Source organism: Bombus vosnesenskii, unplaced genomic scaffold (genome assembly GCF_011952255.1).
Source record: "Bombus vosnesenskii isolate JDL3184/JDL3185 unplaced genomic scaffold, Bvos_JDL3184-5_v1.1 scf7180000013266, whole genome shotgun sequence".
Classification (NCBI taxonomy): Eukaryota; Metazoa; Arthropoda; class Insecta; order Hymenoptera; family Apidae; genus Bombus; species Bombus vosnesenskii.
The window spans coordinates 3913272-3931283 of NW_022882926.1; the positions used below are offsets into that span (position 1 = coordinate 3913272).

The window sequence follows — 18012 nt, forward strand, 5'->3', positions numbered from 1 at the left end:
ATTAGGGCGCATTATATCGAAAGCTTAAGGAAATAGTTCTGTCGGTCTGCAATGGTGTTTAGGTTGCAAAGACATGGAGCGTACGACCGTCGGACGGAGGATTCCGGAAGATCCTTGCGGATTACCTACGTGATTGTACGATGGCGACGTCACACGGCCATTGTTTCAGTGATAATATACGAGCAAGCGTAATCCTCAAATTACGTTCTCGTGACGCTTTCATCTATCCGTTTGCATCAGTTGACTACACGTGCACACGCGATAATAATTTCATACGTAATAGCTTACTAATGACGCTTCCGCTATCATACGTCTTGAAATTTAAAGTGTAGGTATTCGTGTCAACGACCGAAATCTTTTATTATATCTGCCAGAGGACTAACCACCGTTTTTACGATCGAACAGTTTGAATTGAATATTTGATGCTGAGCGTTCTCAGAGGAATGGCGTAAACGTGAAGGTAATCGGACAGCTGTTTCGTTCGAAAACGCATAAAAGAACACGTGACATTTTCATTGACGAGGTGTGCAGAACAACCGCGATGGAAGACCATTTTCTAATAAGAATTTTCATGTATCACAGGATATAATAAGTCCGGAATATAATAAGTCGAACGTTTAGGTATTGTCACGTATCCTCGTCAGGAAGAGACACCAAGGGAACATGGTTTTCGGTACTTAGGATTCAGTTGATCGAAAGGTACATTCGCTACGAACCAAGGAAACGATTAGACATCATGAGCTCAATCGACCGAAAGTCACGCCAATATTTCAACAGATCAGAATTATTTCGATCATCGATAGAGACAGTCAAAGATTCGACGAAGTACAGCTCAACGTTTATTTAACGGACATTGAAAAGTGGCTACTTAAAGAAATTGAAGTTCTAATTCATTGTATTTAATCAGATCGATTGTATAAGATTAAAAGATGAGATCGAATAACATTTAGAAAATAGTGTGTCCTCGATTCACATGGACAAAGGCGTATCGGAAATGTCCGCATCTAACTCGCTTGATATTTTGTTGCTGGAAACTCGTGGAAACTGATGGTCGAAGGCAAGCCTGGTAATTAAAAGGCAATTGCAAGCAACAAAATGAAGATGTAGCGTGTTCTCGGTAGGATTTGCCGACAAAGGGAACGAGAGAAGCAACGTAATGCGATTCAATTTGGTTTCGAAGCACTCGATGCGTTTGTTCGTTATATGTAGGTATTCGCGTTCTCATTTTCCAAAGGAGTAACCACTATGGATCTCATGTTTCACGGAGACAGCTGTTCTGCTCGACTTGGCAGTAGTAACCTGTGAAATGTTTCGTCATTGGTACGTAATGGGACGTCTATGTCTTAGGTTGGCTCAGGACATTGAGCAAAAGTAATTTGGATAGACGAGAAGCTTGAACGCGATGGATTCTGGTCTCCCTTGGATTTTTCAATTACAGGATTCCATGGAAAAATGAAACTCGGTTGCGAGAGATTTACGCGAAGAAATTACATTACAGCGAGGTTCGTGCTTAAAACACGAAGAAACTGCAATCTGTAATTAAACTTTCAAAACGTTTTCTTCTTCAATATCGGTCAAACGTACTACCAATATTAATCGTTGGACAAAAATTTTCTTTCATTGTCGGTATTTCAGGTCACATATTACGGGATTTGTGGTAACACAAGTCAGATAGGTAAAAATCATTTTTATGGAAATGGAATATAAATACTTTCGACGATATCGAAGTTACATTCACAAAAATTTTTTACCCTCTTTGCTACTGCGTGTGGGAACGACTCAGAAGTTTTAGACTTTGCGTCAAAACATATGTAATTTTCTTTTATCGTGTCTCTCACGAAAACGACTAAAATTAACTCTATGCATGCTACTTTTCATCAAATCGATGACTATTGCTTGTTATCTTTAAATTATAGCTTCTACGAGCAAATAGATTGTGGATATTTCAACCGTTAACTTCTTTCTTTATGTTCTGTGCATAAACTACGTATAGATGAAACATTTTCAGGATCGGCGAGGTCTTGTAACTACGTTATTTCGATATATGCATTTACTTTTGCAATATTTCGATATTACATATTACCAACGTTATTCGTTTAAAATACATGGAATTAAATATTGCAGAATTCTGTGATACCTTCAGTTGGAAAAACGTTACCGTTTATCGATTTCACAGCGTGTTATTAATCGTAGGAATCTCTATATCCCGTAGTAGGTAAGCTCGCGATTGTCTTTAACAAATCATTATCAATCGAGTTTCAAACGTATTTATAAAAATGCTACTCATAAAACAGCAGTCAAGAGTATGTCTTATACGTACAATATAAACGTTATAATACTAATATTTATATCGCCACTTTAATATTACACTTATTATAAAAAAACAAATAAAATCGATCGGTGTTCGATCGTTATTCAATATCTGATGAATTAAAATTTATACGAATATTGTGATAATTTGGTTAAATAGGTAAGAAATAGTCAGGGAAGTTATAATGCCCTTAAGGTAAGCATATAATGCATGGGATAGCTTTTGTTATGCGAGAAAACAGTACACGGAGTAAGTCGGAAGTACTTGGTAAGTCGTAACACGTTATCGGCAGATCTTATAATACCCTGGTGGAGGAAGATGCGCTTTCCTTCCATTAGCGTCTCAGAAAAGCGCGATAATCAGCATATTCATGAATAACAGGCTAGCCAGGCTTAGTCGGTTGGACAGGAAATATTTCAAAGTAAAATGAGTAGATGCGCGATTCTCGTGGAAGCCCTCCATAAATATCGGATCCGTAAATTTCATTAAAGTTCGACTGGTAACACGTCAAGGCGCGTGTTGGCGGTTTTCAGCTGATTCTACTTTTATACTCGGATCCATGGGCAAAAAGAGGGCTCCCCCTTTAATCCCGGAATCTTTCGCACGGTTAAAGAGGAAATTGAAAGGACGTTTCACGCTTCTCGTAACGCGACTGGATCGAGCGCAAGCGACGTTTCGCGCCCTCGCGTATTCAATCTCAGATTAAAGAAGCCCTATTGCGTATCTAAGCGTATTCATCGCTGCTTCGAAGTCACAGTGATTACATTTAAATGCGTATCTTGGCCACGTTATAGCGTCATCGTCGACCGCCCGATATGCCCGTAACATGGAAGATCACTCGAGATTTATCGCGCTTGAATCAATTCGATTTATTTCGTTTTTTCTTTTTTTTGTTATATTTTACATGCAAGTGTTCCACCTCGAAAAATATTCAGTTCAGTTGTTTTCGTAAACCTTCTTTCGAATACGTTTCTTTCACGCATCGTTTTCGATTGAAATCATCCCATTCGGATGCGAATCATTGGATATAATCCGCAATCTTCCGTGACGGCAAAGCGACGTGTTTCAGATAGAAATATTCCGACCTGGAAAATCGCATTGACCATAACGTGGATTATTTATTTTCTGCTATGTCTGTCATACGGTTTGCTACGTACAGCTCGGGATCAATGTAACGATAACTAGTAATATTCGAACGAAACTCGATCCGACTGGAATAACATCGATTCGATGCGCCAAATCATCGGTATGTTGGGATTATTTACGTATATATCACGCGTTTCATTACTTTACGTGTCGTCATTGTTAGCGTTGACGGATAATCGTATTTTCATTGGTAAAGGTTCGGTTGTTTCGTTTGTGTTGCATTATTTCGTCCATCAATATTATCCGTGCTTGTTCTATGTCGAACGGTAATTTTCTCGTCAAGATACGGCCTTTGTTAGGATTTATTGGGTCAAATTAAAACCGCGGAGACGTTGCATCTGATTACGCGAGTCTGTACACTAACTTGTCACGAAACGATTATTTATATCAAGGTTCAAATAAATTTTCATTACGCTTTGCTCGTCAATCGTCGTTATTCTCGATTATAAAGCGTTTTAAGGATCAATTGATGCGTCGATCACTGTTATCATCACGGCTATCGAACCGCGTATTGTACGTTATCCTTTCGCAAGTGATTCAACCAGAAGAGGGTATAAAGCGTTAAATGAAAGGTTTCTTTCCCAAGGTTTTGTCGACAATCTCTCATAGCTACGTATCTCGTACGTTAATTTGATTTCGCTTAACATTTTCTACAAAATTATCATCGATTTTTATATTATAGAAGTTATTAGTTGTTTGAGATGAGACTAAAAGAAACTTGTGATCACGCGACATGATTACGCGACTATGAAGACAACGAGTAAGCAAATCGTAAAGATACGCACCTTATATTTTCAATGAATATCGTAATTCTTTGGTTTTCGTTCGTGGCAAGTATCATGAAACCAGATTACGAGGAACTCTGAACTTTCTTATAGCAAGAATTCGCTGCCAAGAACTTGCTGTCAAGTATTTGCAGAGGAATTTTCGTGGTCTCAGCGGTTACGAACCCTTTAAAACTTTTGGATTTTGATGAATGGATTTCCAAGGTGATATGAAAATTTTTTATAGATGGAAATCTCACCCCCCATGACAGCTGAAAATCTCTGAAACTTCGATCAATTTCACGGTCATAAAGAACGCCGTGCACTATTATCGGTTTTACGCGATCCCTCGTATCCTCGCATTTCCCGGACTTGAGAAGCGTTGAGAAGCATTATCGGAAATCGGTTGATTTCCAACGTGAAAATCAAGGAAATGCAATTAATATTCGAAAGCTTTTTCGGTTCTAATTTATCCCAGCTTTTCGTGGCGAAAGAAATTAAAAAAAGAAAAAAGAAAAAAAAAATAAGAAAAAGAGAAAGAGGAAAAGGGCGAGTTCACTTCAAAGAGTAATCGATAATAAGTAGTACGAGTCGGTGCATGGTCAGGCGTAGGTATCCGCTGATCAACGAGAAACCGTTCGAGAATATTTTTCCAGATTAATTGCAAGTTCGAGGGAATAAATTCCCGATTATTCGATAGTGGAAGAGATTAAAGCTTACCATCGTACGGTTTAAAGCGCTTCATCCATTTTACTTGCTCATTTGTTTAATGTATCCAAATACCCGAGATATGCTGATTTCTTTACAGAAGTGTCATCGACTTTGAGGACGCATGAAATTATCGAAGACAGTTCTTACTATTTTAGCACGGACAAAGAAATAAAAAGAATATTTGTTAATTCGCGTTATTTTTAGATTAGAAATAATTGATGTAAAAAAACGTACAATACATTTTTGCACGTAGCTACATCGTGTAAAGCCATTCGTAAATTTCCGTGTTGCAATAAGGACCATTTCGAAATTGCGAGGATGCCGATGCTATTCGTGTCTCCTTATATGGAGAAATTCGAGAGGAATGTAGATCAATCGCGTGCCAAGCGACTCGTAAGTAGGCATTCACCACCTCGTACAAGTCAAAGGATAAAGTAAGAAGTTACAAAGAAACGATAGCAATCACGTCTTTCCTCTTCTACGCGAATGCCCCGTAAAATTTAGACAAATAGAAAGCGCGATGTAGATGCATACGACGAAAATTCATTTTTCTATTGTACGATTTACGTTCGAATACGACTCAGGTGATTTCTGAACGAGTGGATATTGAAACTAAATAACATTTATTCGTCCAAGACTCAGTCCACGTACTATAACTATGACTATGTACCTGCTTGTTACTATGTTTGCATGCGACCATATAACTTGTTCACGCGTTACAAATAGCGGACCAGAATATCGAAATTGTCGATCGTACAATTGTCTTGATGCTTGACTCTGTCTTTGCCCTGATTCGGGCCATGTATTTATAGTGTTGGTATTGTTGGTATAGTTGGTATAATACGTGATTCTGTCTCTGAATACCGTGACATTATTCTTTGTCTTGAATCAGCGCGCGTGTAGAAACCGCGCATGTAAACCTCCATGTGCAATCTGCACGTAGAGTCCGCGCGTGCAGGAAAATCCTCTTCGGTGGAAGATGTTCCTGGAAGCTACGGCATCTCTGTCTGCCAGGCAATGTTCCAGATAATGTAAGACACACGTAGCGGAGAACAAACTGGAGGATGCGACTCGCTTGTAATTGAGCAGCCCGGTGAAGAACAGGTACATGCCACCGTTTTATAATTTTAGGAAGAAGCAGGTTAAAAGAAAAGTTATTTTCATAGGAAATGCGATGTGAAATTGTAACTATTTTAAACGATGCTTCGATGATAAATAAAGACTACTATTGAGATATGCCACGTGTCCTTAAAGGGTCGGGTACCATGGACGCATTTCTTTATTACGCGTTTGCGTTTTCTCTGCGCGAAGAGTATAATGAAACGTACGATGAAACGTACGTGTCATTGTACAATATTAGTAGATCGTAGAATGTATTAGGTTGTCCGAAAAGTTTCTTTCGTTTTATAAGGAAATAATAGACGCACAATGTTTTTTGTTTTATACAGGGTGGTTGATAATTGGTGGTTCAAGCGAAAAGGGGGTGATTCTACGCGAAAAAAGAAGTCGAAAATATAGAATAAAAATTTTTCGTTTGAGGCTTTTTTTTCGAGAAAATCGACTTTGAATTTTCGCTCGGTACGCGTGCACTTTATCACGTCTCGTTATAACGGATCTCACTGTAGATTTTTAAAAAAATTAAAAAAGAAAAAATTTTTTATTTCATATTTTCGACTTCTTTTTTCGCGTAGAATTTTCGCGTACCACCAGTTACCAACCACCCTGTATTGGTTTATTGAACAATGCACGAACATAATAACAGAGATATAACGAAATGAATCATACCTAATTGAATAAAATAATATAAAACAGAAATTATCGTTCATCTATTGTCATCTTATAAAACGAAGGAAACTTTTCGGACAACCTAATACACTACACTGGCGGAAAAAATTAATGGTATAAAAAAAGAAAAAAAGAACAACAAAAGTTTATACACACGTGAGATGCGCCTGTTTCCCATTGAGCCTCTCAATTTTCGATCTCGATTTCTATATATATATCATTCATCTGTATTACATAGATCGAGCGAATGTTTGCTATAAATTGAAATTTAATAGAGTAAATTGAATGACGACATAAGTGAATTTTTTTATCAGACTCGAATATTCAGCAAACCAATATTTAAACGATTGCGCCGTTGTCTGGTGCCTCGTGATAGAAATGAATAGTTCGAAATAACAGTAGTTAACGATGCAGTCGTTTGGCCCGCGAGCGATTCTCTCGTATCTGCGGACATCGACCAACTACCGAGGCAGTTCGTTTGCGTTTCTCTACGTCGAATTGTTATCGAGCAAATGTTTCTCGAAGTTAAAATCCATGGATATATTATACAACTATCTGCCAGTGAAGTTGCCTATTCTTGAATTTCAGACGAGTTTGCATCCATGAACGTAGCGGTTATAGATGTCGGAAGATATCAACATTATTCGGTACGGTGTTTTCTTACGGTTCGTATGGACCAGCGGTCGTCAGAAATGCGTTGATCGTTGCCACTGAAACTGGTTAGTCGACATATATGATACGGAAGCAAAAGTTCATTTAAAACAGAGAGATAGATATCCAGGTAATTCAGGTGTTTCAGACACGTTATTGCGATAAGAATATAAATGGAACGATATTACTAAAGGAATTTCAAAGTAACGCAAGCATTTCTAGCAGAAAATTCAACGATAGGAAAAATATCGCCATACCGGATCTTATCGAAAGGAGTGATGGTTCGCAGTCGAATGGCTGTGTCATTCAGAAGTTCGATGCCTTGGTCGCATCAAAATGTGCGGTTCACTGGCGATCTTTCGTCTTCATCGTAACATAAAAGAAAAGAGCAGGCGCAAGCACCGACAAGGATACGTTGTAAAACTGTTTTATGAGGCACGGCTGAAAGGATACCACGAAGCTGTAATCATAGCTCCTAATTTGCCGTGGAAGAACGCGTTGACTCGTGACTTTGCCAGTGGATTTACTATATGGTCTGTCGGATTCAGGAGCGTATCTAGAACAGTGGCCCTTATTTAATTACAAAAAAGATCGACGGATAGGTTTTATTAGTTTTTGAAAAAAATTGCACGTTTCGCTGGTTAAGTGTAGTACGAGTTTTGTCGGCAGCGCCTTCAATGATAAACCTTACACGTTCCTAATTATTTTTCCGATACTTATGGAGAACGAACGACGACAGTTTTTGTAATTAACGTTGAGAAATGAACGCTAACGCGTACGATGCTGTTTCGCATTTCGTTTAAGGTGAAACTGTGTTGTGAAATAATAAACGTCGATCTATCCCGTAGTTAGGATACTGACCATTTTCGCGATGAAAATATGACCGTAGTTGATGTTTATTAACGAAGAGGTACATCTATCTTAGAACGAGACTGACGTGTTTGTGCCACCGCATAATAAAGTATCCTTTGAAAATTTAAAACACTTCGCAGAGGATATGTTGTAGCTGGCTTGCAACTTTGTTACGTAGGTGTTCATCTACGTAAATCAGTCGATGTAAATGTTAATGATGTTCCGTCATCGCGTTACACTTCGTAAATGAACCTCGTAATTGCAAAACCACTACTCTTTCCGTTTAACTTGTAATTCGAATTTCTTCGAACGTGTAACTAACGCGAACTAAGCGAAGTAATGTTTTTGAATACGCTGCCGAGTATTTCTGCCGCATCATATAACCGATAAATCGCTAAATAATAATTACTGGCGGATAATAATACGCAACGCATTTCCATTATTGCGGAACAAATAAAATTTTAATATCGTTCAATCGATCCAAATGCTTATATCGGATTAAATGGTGAATTCCCAGTAGATTCCCAATGTTTGCTTGTATCTTGCCGTGGAAGTGGCCACTCGTGCAACCTGTAAGATTCACTAACGCGATCGAATTCAACCATAGATTGAAAATACAACGATGATCGCGCAAATTTCTCCAGTAATTTTTATCTGGGATAGTTCTCAATTGATCGAACAACGTATTTTTCGTATTAAATTTTCCAATAGTGTGCGAACGTTTAGCGCGAGGGAGAATTTTTACACACTCGCTGCTGGATGTGTCTTTAGACTTTTTCTACTGACAACCAGCCTGAATAAAATAAATCGACTTCGTCCGTGAAATAAAACTCTACCTCGGTGAAGCCTGTTTCTCGAGCTGCTCGTTTCGTCGCTTTACCTCGTTATTTCGTATCTTCGTAGCCGCGACATTTGCTGAGCTCTCTTAGCTAACGGACGAATAGTTCTTTCCTCGCAGAGATCAAACTCCGACCGCGCAGCGTATCGATGTCGATGGGGATGATAAATCACAAAGTTGGTAATTGGCGTAAGAAGCAGCACTTTTTGTCTCAACAGGGGGTTGAAAGAGCGTATTGTATATCGTGCTAGAGAACGTCACATCGGAACAATTGTAACAGTTAGAAATTGGCCCAACTTTAAGGATCATTCTTACTTTTCGGTGGTTGCGACAGACAGAAAATTAGAAACTATAAATTTCTCTGCTTTCATAGATTTTGGCATCCCACGAACATACATCTTAATTTGCTCTATCAATGAATGACAAAGGAAACGGCAGGTCCGTAGAAAATATTGCTTATATCGTTACCGATAGATAATCATCGACAGATTGTCGTCAATAGCATGACGGTTTTAATTAAAAGCGGTGACAAAGTTTTGATAATATAGAAGCTATGCCGGAAGGAAACTTAATAATGGTATGGAATTTGCCGATCCAGCAAATTTTACACTTCTTTGCGATGAAGGGAAAAAGCGCGAGGAAAACAGAGGAAAAGGAAGAGATGATGAAGGAAAATCAGAAAGGGGGAAGAAGCGGTGGAAGAAGGAAAAGGAAGAGGAAAAGGAAAAAGCGGGTAGTGGGGTAGGGTTGCGAATTAAGGGTTGGTGACGAGAGCAGCGTGTGCGCGTAGGGTTGAAGAGAGAGGAATAGGCCGCCGGGCAGCCCCCTCCAACGTTGCTCCCTCCCCGACCTAACACGAACGTGCGAGCTTCGGGATTCGAGGCGGTGTGGAAACTCGGACGGACAGGCAGTCGCTCGCCGTTCGTTCAACAACGTGGCTCGAAAGTGCTGCCTCGGCGATTCAGATAAGCGACCAAGACCAAGAAGAAGACGACGAGGACGATCACGGCGACAGCGATGCCACCCCTCGTCGTTCGATCTTGGCCAACGTGGTTCGCCTTGGTTTCTCAGGGCCAACGATAAAAGATGACACTTCGATTGCGATCGTTGATCCCAGACACGGAGGAATCCACAGGTACCTCAGCGGTATTCTCCTTCGTCGTGATCTATTACGACCAACAACTACGCCCGTCGATATTCCAATTGTTCTCGTCGTGAACCATTCAGTTTCCTCAGTGAACCTGATAATCGAATCGATCGTTCTTTGACGCGTGTGAATACCAAGAGTGCGTTTGTGAGAGAATCTACTCGATTTGTTTAGTTTGATGTTTCGCGATTGACTAGTTCGAGCGGATATAGAGCGTGAAGGAAAAAGAATCGCAATGATAGTAAAAAGTGCGAAGTGTGTCGAGATGTCGATACGATCGAATGACGCGGCCGATGGCAAAGAAGAGTATCTGGTAATTGCCGTCGATTGTGCGTGGTCAAATGGAAATCACGCCGAGTGTTCATGGATCCCGTTTGACCAAAGGATTCTCTGCAATCAGCATTAGAGGGTTGAATTTCCTGTTGGGAAATTTAACGATCGGTTGGTCGAGGGTCGACTGGTCCAGCAGATCGTTGCCGATTAAAGCAATGTCTTGTATCGTCGTTTAAACCAATAGAGATCGCTTAATCGGCAGATCGAAGCCGAGAAGGACCAATATAAGAAGACCGACGGGAAGTTCGATGAAAAGGATTTGTCTACCGTTCACGAATTCGCATTGCGGGAAACGTAATAAACCAAGGCAGTACAATGCCGCCGCTTTAGATCGAATATAAAGCCGTGCGACGTTTTTGATCCTGTTGCAAAATATTGAATCGATCTACCAGCGGTAGGTGAATGGCGGAGCTTAGTACGACTATCGTGTATTCTATGGTGCCGAGGATCATCCCCCTGATATATACATACAGACAGAGAGGCACATTCGATACATGGATCTTGCGCAGAATATGGGGAAGACACGAGGCGAACTTGGCGATGAACGCGTGACAACACGAGGAAATTCTCCAACGAATCGACGTCGCATCCAGATCAAGCTTTGAACCACTGGATTTTTGCCTGTTGAACAACACCGCGTGTTTATTTGACACGGCCACGCAGTATATCGCCGTGATCGGCAAGGACGTTTATTACTCCTGACCATGATGATACTATGTTTGCGTTAGTCGATCGACTCGTTAGAAATTCAAAGAGAACGGACTGGCATGGATGAACGTTGCTGAGACGACGCAAAAGTGACACAGGTGTGATCAATGGTAAGTAACGGTTTAATCGCCGCTAAATTTTCTCCTACTTAAGATTCTCTTGACCGAGAAATGCCTGAACGTGTAGGTCAAGGGTGTAGGTACGAGAAATTTGAATTGCTAAGTGGATCTTAGTCGTTATTAATTAAAACGCGATTTGACGGTGAGCGAAGAAAGGAAACTTGTTTCGGGGGGTGAAAGATGGTCGAATTAAAGGAATTATAAATAAGAGATGACAGCGAAGAGGAAAGTAAGTACATGCGGCGATATGCGCGCGGAATATGAAACGGAAATATGTGTGTCATTTTATTCGGTGCATTAAGAGCACGCGCGAAATTTTGTGTAGAAGGTATTCGTTGTATTTCAGTCCTTATAAAGCGTAAGTATTCGCGATAAACGAACCAGCGAAATTAATGTTCGCGTAATATTAATCCGATTAAACTAATTTCATGCAGGCACAATTTCAACGAGCGGCAGGATGCACTTTCAGATTATCACGCGTTCTATTTCTTTCATACAGTTTTGAAAATTATGGAACAGCGAAGACGTTATTAAACTTGCTTAAAGTCGAACTCGAACGTGATAGTAGTTTCTACTATAATTGTCCCGTCGTCAACGCTATTCTTACACTCAGATGGAGAGGTAAAGTTAGATAATACGAGTAAAGTAAGAGACATTTGTAATCTCGCGGATTAAAAACGTTTTAAATTAGCGCATATTTTGGAATATTTCGAGGAATAGGATTAACCGCAAGAATAATGGCTATCGAATTTTGTGCTGCTCTTTATTACGATCCATTCTACTGCCAGCCTTAATGCGTGCTTTTACTACTTAACACGATAAGGATATCATTATATCCTAATAATCTTTCCAAGTATTTCAAGAATGTGCTGCTTCGGCTATGGACATATCAATTAGATTAATATCCTTGAACTATATGAAGAGCTACAAGCCGTAAATGCACCACGGCAGGCAAAGACGTGATTAGTTTATTTTTGCTATAATTGCACAAAATAACACATACATTACCTGGTGCAGTCTACATTTCACGTAATCACGCACTTTTAATATCTCAGGAAATTATTGCCTCATTAAACGCATCGCACTTTTTATTTCTCGAATATTTAATACGAATACGAACACTCTTAATATTTCCTACGTTTCTTACATTTAAGTAATTGCGAATCTCGAATTGGGACGAGAAACGAACATCCCGATGTCAGTGGAATTTCTTGTCAATCGTATATAATTAATTATACTATCATTTCGCTAATTAATCTAAGTCAAGATTACCACGACGTAGGCATCATTTTTTCCTTATGCATCGTACAGTTGTGCCTTTCTCTCGCAGTTGTAGGTAAGCTGCAAGAACAATCAATCTTAAACGTCACGATTTCATTTCTTGCAAGACAGAAACCTTCGCTATCCGGAATGAATTGCGTATTATATTTTCGTTGGAAACGGTTCCTTCCCCTCGCTAGTGGATTACCTTTGCGCAATTGTCTGTGCATCTGCAATTTTATAAAATTCGTGGAAATAGCGTTGAGATTAATGTCCGAAATATTTCTCCTAAATAAAACGAAACGTAATATACCCGCGGAACGTATTTGAGAATGGCGTTTTGGTAAATTATCCAAAATTGTAGAATTGCTCCTCTTGCTTTCTTGAACCATATATAACGAGGTAGACGATTCTTCGTACGAATTTGTTCACTTGAATAACACAGCTTTTCCATATAGCTTTTGTTCGAACGAGGGGGCGAAGCATAAAATTCTGTTTTATGTCGTGAGTATTCGTCATATTATTGTTTATGGCGTGACCTCATAATTCTGGCTTGTCTCTCAAATTTTACACTTGTTTGCTTTCGTTGATTTTTTAATTTGTACAATACACGCGACGTTCTACCAATCATGTAAAAAAAAAAAATTGTCACGTTTAACGTAAATGGAAACGATGAAGCGTGAAATGAACAATCGAATACTTAGCCGAGACTGAAGTTCTACGCGCCTGCAGATATTTTTGGAGACGCGAATTTCTCTAATACGGCAATTGTTATTAAGCAAGAAGTGTCAGAGACTTAATACTGTACAGATTTAAAGAAGTCTGCAGAATTTTTGTAGTCCAAGATATATGTAAATTACATGAACGCGCTCGGCTACATCGATGAATGTCCCTTCTTAAAAGTTTTTATTTGCGACCGTGTTATGTTTTTTCATTCTAGCATACATCTTCGTAAACAAGTTGTTTTCCTTTCTATTTCTATCATCTTTGTCATGCCATTTTATACATTTACTTTTGATACAATTTTCACGTGAACTGGGTTGCTTCAATCGCAATATTTTCAAAAGCCTTGGATATAGTCAGACTTTATATGTGTACGAATATTTTCATTTTAATCGGAAAGAATTGTGATGCATGGTGTAGTTCTTCGCATCATACGATACAAATTAATGCTTTAAAACGTGTTAACGTTTTATGGGTGTGTTAAATAATCCTTTCGTTGGCGAATTTTTGAATACCATTGTACGATATAGTCGGCCGACCGACCATATCGCAATATTATATTTAACCATTGTCTGTGCAAGTTTACTTCGTTATATAGAATAAATTGGAACTAAATTGGAGTGCTCCTAATTTCTGTACAATTAAAGAGTAATGTATATAATTGCATAGCGAATTCAAAGAAAAACAGTAAAAGACAATGGAAAAGGGAGGAGACAAGAGGGAAATGACACAGTTACCATTGAGAACAAAATTCAAGTTAGTACATATATTTCACTCAGAATTATAACGTTGCTTTGCATATTTACATATTCAAATATCACCGTGTCGTTAGCGGCCCGATGAAAGAGCATCATCTGAAGAAATTGCATATTATTTTGCCGCAATTAATTATAAGGATTATAACAGCCCCCTATGACGATCTGAATGAAGCCAATTTTTTGTCAGGCACTGTTCTTGGCAATTTGTGATGATATACTGTGTACTTACTTCTATCTCTGTTGATTAAAAACACGGAATACGATATACGGTAGTGACATTTCCTATAAAATTTCGCATAAAGTTTTACATAAAACTTCGCATCGTGGTACTCGTTTTAATCGACATCATTATTTTCCTGACATTTAGCACCAACGTCTGGAATAGCAACATTCTCCGTGGTATATTTTTCTTTCAGAATGGAGAGACACACGAGTAAGCATTCGACACGTAAGTTTAAGGGACGCGTGTCCAGAATAGGAAGCGTGCTTAAGTAGAAAAGGAAGAAAATACATGCAGGCATATTCCTTTTGAGCGATTTACAGTTCAAAATATAACGACTGCCGATACACTTGACTCGGCTTGCTTAGTGTATGTAGAACAGGGAAATGGTAGGCCCTAAGAGATAAGGAGATGATTTCTGCCCTTAAGAGGGTCCTTCGAGTTCCCTTGGCTGCTGGCTTCGAGCGGTTCGAGAGGATCTCTCCTCTTTCCCTCTTTCACGCCGTTCACGTCGAAAGGCAAGAGAAACACTATAATGTCTGTCCATCTGTCAATCCACCCCTCCTACGTGCGTGCTTTCGATTCCTTCTACCCCGTAAGAGACGACCGTTCCTCTGCAAAAACTAAGCCAGGCCAACCGCTTGAGAGAAGTCCTGAGTTTTCTTTTAATTTTGAGATTGCGTCACGACATTCGTTACGAACGGACAAGCTCTATCTGATTCATAGATCTTTCGTCCTCTTTTTAAGAGAAAAGAAAAAGATAGACAGACTTGCTCAAACATAGTTCGCGTAATTTAATGCTAACAATAAAAGAATAAAAATACATTTCCTTTTTCGCGTTGCAAATTTAGACGTTCAAAGAATCACAGGCATAAATATGTTTACACTTGTGAGACTACGTGAAGCCACGTTCGACCGAACGGAACGAAAAATCTAAAACACAAATTGCACGTTTCTAGCTGTTTCGTTAAGCAGATGAAAATCTCTCGTTACTTTCGCAACCATCTGACCTGTATTAATATTTAATCTGTTATTCAGTTCCAAGGAAGTCCTTCGAAATTCATTATATCGCGGTAGTTACCGTCTACGGTTTTAATTTAATTAAATTTCCTTAATCCTTCTTCCGCCTTTATTTCCGTGGCGTTCGTGTAACGCGTTTTACCGCGGAAATAAAACTAAGGTACAAACTCGAGCGAAAATAGATTGAATTATCTAACACGCGACTACGACACCGAGCATTACGCTTTTATTTTACAATGCAAGGATAGGTGTAAAACGTAAGGCAAGGGAAGAAGTCGTACTGACCGTGGTTCTTCTTTCTATTACAGAGATTCTCGACGAGGGATTTCAATGATACGCCGCTAAGGTTGGGGCGATTGTGGTGATTGGTGAGAGGATAGTCCAGACGCAGCACCTCGTTTCTTGCGTGCACGGACGATCGAGAATGTTATCGCACAAGGAACGCCGCACATCACCAACGTAAGGGAAACGAAAAGCTTAGCCGTGAACACTTAGATAACGGTCACGAGGATGCCAGACAAAATTAAAGAACCGACGCGTTTCAAAATCTCGTGATCAACATCGGCGTCCAGTATTCACGAGTAGAGAAATTTGAAATGGGGACGAACACGAACGACCAGCCTCTGGTTAAGTCCATCGTGAGCAATCTGTCGTTAGACCATACGCAACGACTAACCGATTTGTTTTCCGGTAACGCAACCAAGGACGCAGTCACCATACACGACGAAACCGTCTTAAACGACGTTTTCTCAAGAAGCGAGAAAGATGCGTCAACCAGTGGCATCGAGTTAAGTTGGTTCAATGATTCGACAACGATAGGTACAACGCCTTCCGGTTCCTTGTTCAGTGTGTCATCGTCGTTCTTTTCCTCGGTATCACCGTCGTCGCCTAGCTCCGACAATTACACCGGCATATCGGACCTGTTCGTCTTCGAAGACTTAAACGATTACATCAATCGATTGAATTACAGCGCTTTCGTTAATTTGACGGCCTATTACGATGGAGGGGCTAACCTGAACCTGAACGGAAGCGTGAACTGCACGTCGTCGATAGTCGCGGGCACCGCAGCTGGTGTCGTTAGAGCCGGTGAGTGCGGGCCGACAGCAGACGTCGATGAAAAGACGAATGCCAACAGCTGGTGGGCTCTGATCCTGGTGATCGTGCCTTGTTTAACGCTATTCGGCAACGTATTGGTTATCCTCGCTGTAGTTCGAGAAAGAGCTTTGCAGACGGTCACGAATTATTTCATCGTGAGCCTGGCCGTCGCTGACCTGCTCGTTGCTGTGCTCGTCATGCCCTTTGCTGTCTACGTTTTGGTGAGTCTGCTTTCTCTTCCACGTATTACAATGGCTTTTAAAACGGATGGCGACGGATTAAAAGAATTCATTAAATTACGCTTCGCACCTTATCCTTTATCTCGATAAAAATAATTATCGTGTCGGCTATTATTCCGATGTGCTAGAAGTGGATGTTAATTCGAAATATAAACTTTTTAGAAATTCGCTCAGACTTTAGTTCCGGCGTATAAAAGACAACGGTGCCTTTTTCACTGACTCGTTTGCAAGTGCATCGTGACATTTATGACTGCCAAATCGGTATGTTCCTCGTATCGTCGGTCCGGTTGTTTTGCCATCGCATTTGCGCGATGTTTATAACCTGATTTAATTAAAGCAATTCATTGGAAATCAGTTAGCATTCCTATTATTGTATCGGGAAACTGAATTTTCATAGATCTATATTTATCGAACAAACGATGATTTTGTTCGAATGTCGATGGTTCCGCAGTTCGGATACGTATACCAATCAAATGAAATAGGATTAGTTAATTAAAGCAATTTGAGTAATTCTTCAAGTGACAGCTCCTGAATTCCGTGATAGCGATGACCTACTTCCGTTCGAAATGCTCCTACCGTGTCATAGTGCGGATGTCAAACGAGCGCTGCCAGCGAAAGCATTCTTTTATGCGTGCAGTATTTATTTAACTGCCGTTTTATTTACGTTCTGGAATAAATTTCAATCTTACGCGAAATAAATTTCTGACGGATTTATCTTGTTTCATTACATTTTAGGACGATTTAGGACCTATGTACATTTTACGATCCCATTTGTTCTTATTAATTTAAAGGATAAAACTGTCTGGCGTCAAGGTATTATAATTTCATTTTGCACCATTAAATGCGCAAAATTTATGTTGCCCTGAATAATTACCGTAACGAATATGTTTTTATCTTAACACGCAAAGCTAATTGCAGAAAATTTACGTCCCTTCGATGAGAGACTTTTCTATATTTCTGCAACTCGATAAGCAATATTCCACGATATCTGTAGAAGATGATAATTTTACGAGAGTCGAGGTGCAGGTAGGTTCTGAACCGATCTTCAGAACGAATATTAATTATGAATTGCATAGGGCTTGTAAAAATGCTATTGATTTATTAAAGTTGAATTTTCGGTCGAAAATCGTCAATATTCCATTATCCTCGCTTTAACCGAACGTTCATTGTGTCGAATCGTTCGGAATAGATCCTGGGAAAATTTGAATATATTTTTGCCCAAAGTTACGTGTAATTATTATAATATCTTCGTCAACAAGACGTGTATTTGCGATCGGTAATTTAATTAATTGTACAACATTGTACGTATAATCAAGGATTGTTCCATAATTG

General features: G+C 39.6%; 1 protein-coding gene across 3 annotated transcripts in view; it reads left to right on the forward strand.

Moving 5' to 3' along the window:
• The first annotated feature begins 9929 nt into the window (after window positions 1–9929).
• Window positions 9930–18012, forward strand: part of LOC117230328 (dopamine D2-like receptor) — a 96475-nt gene continuing 88392 nt past the window's right edge. For 2 of the 3 annotated variants that reach the window (XM_033487636.1, XM_033487637.1), the window contains exons 1-2: window positions 9931–11356; window positions 15655–16662. In XM_033487636.1, coding sequence (XP_033343527.1) covers window positions 15943–16662 — 720 coding nt within the window. In that variant the 5' untranslated portion in view covers window positions 9931–11356; window positions 15655–15942. Of the gene's footprint in view, window positions 11357–15654; window positions 16663–18012 lie in introns of all 3 variants that reach the window. The other variant, XM_033487635.1, reaches the window with a different exon arrangement.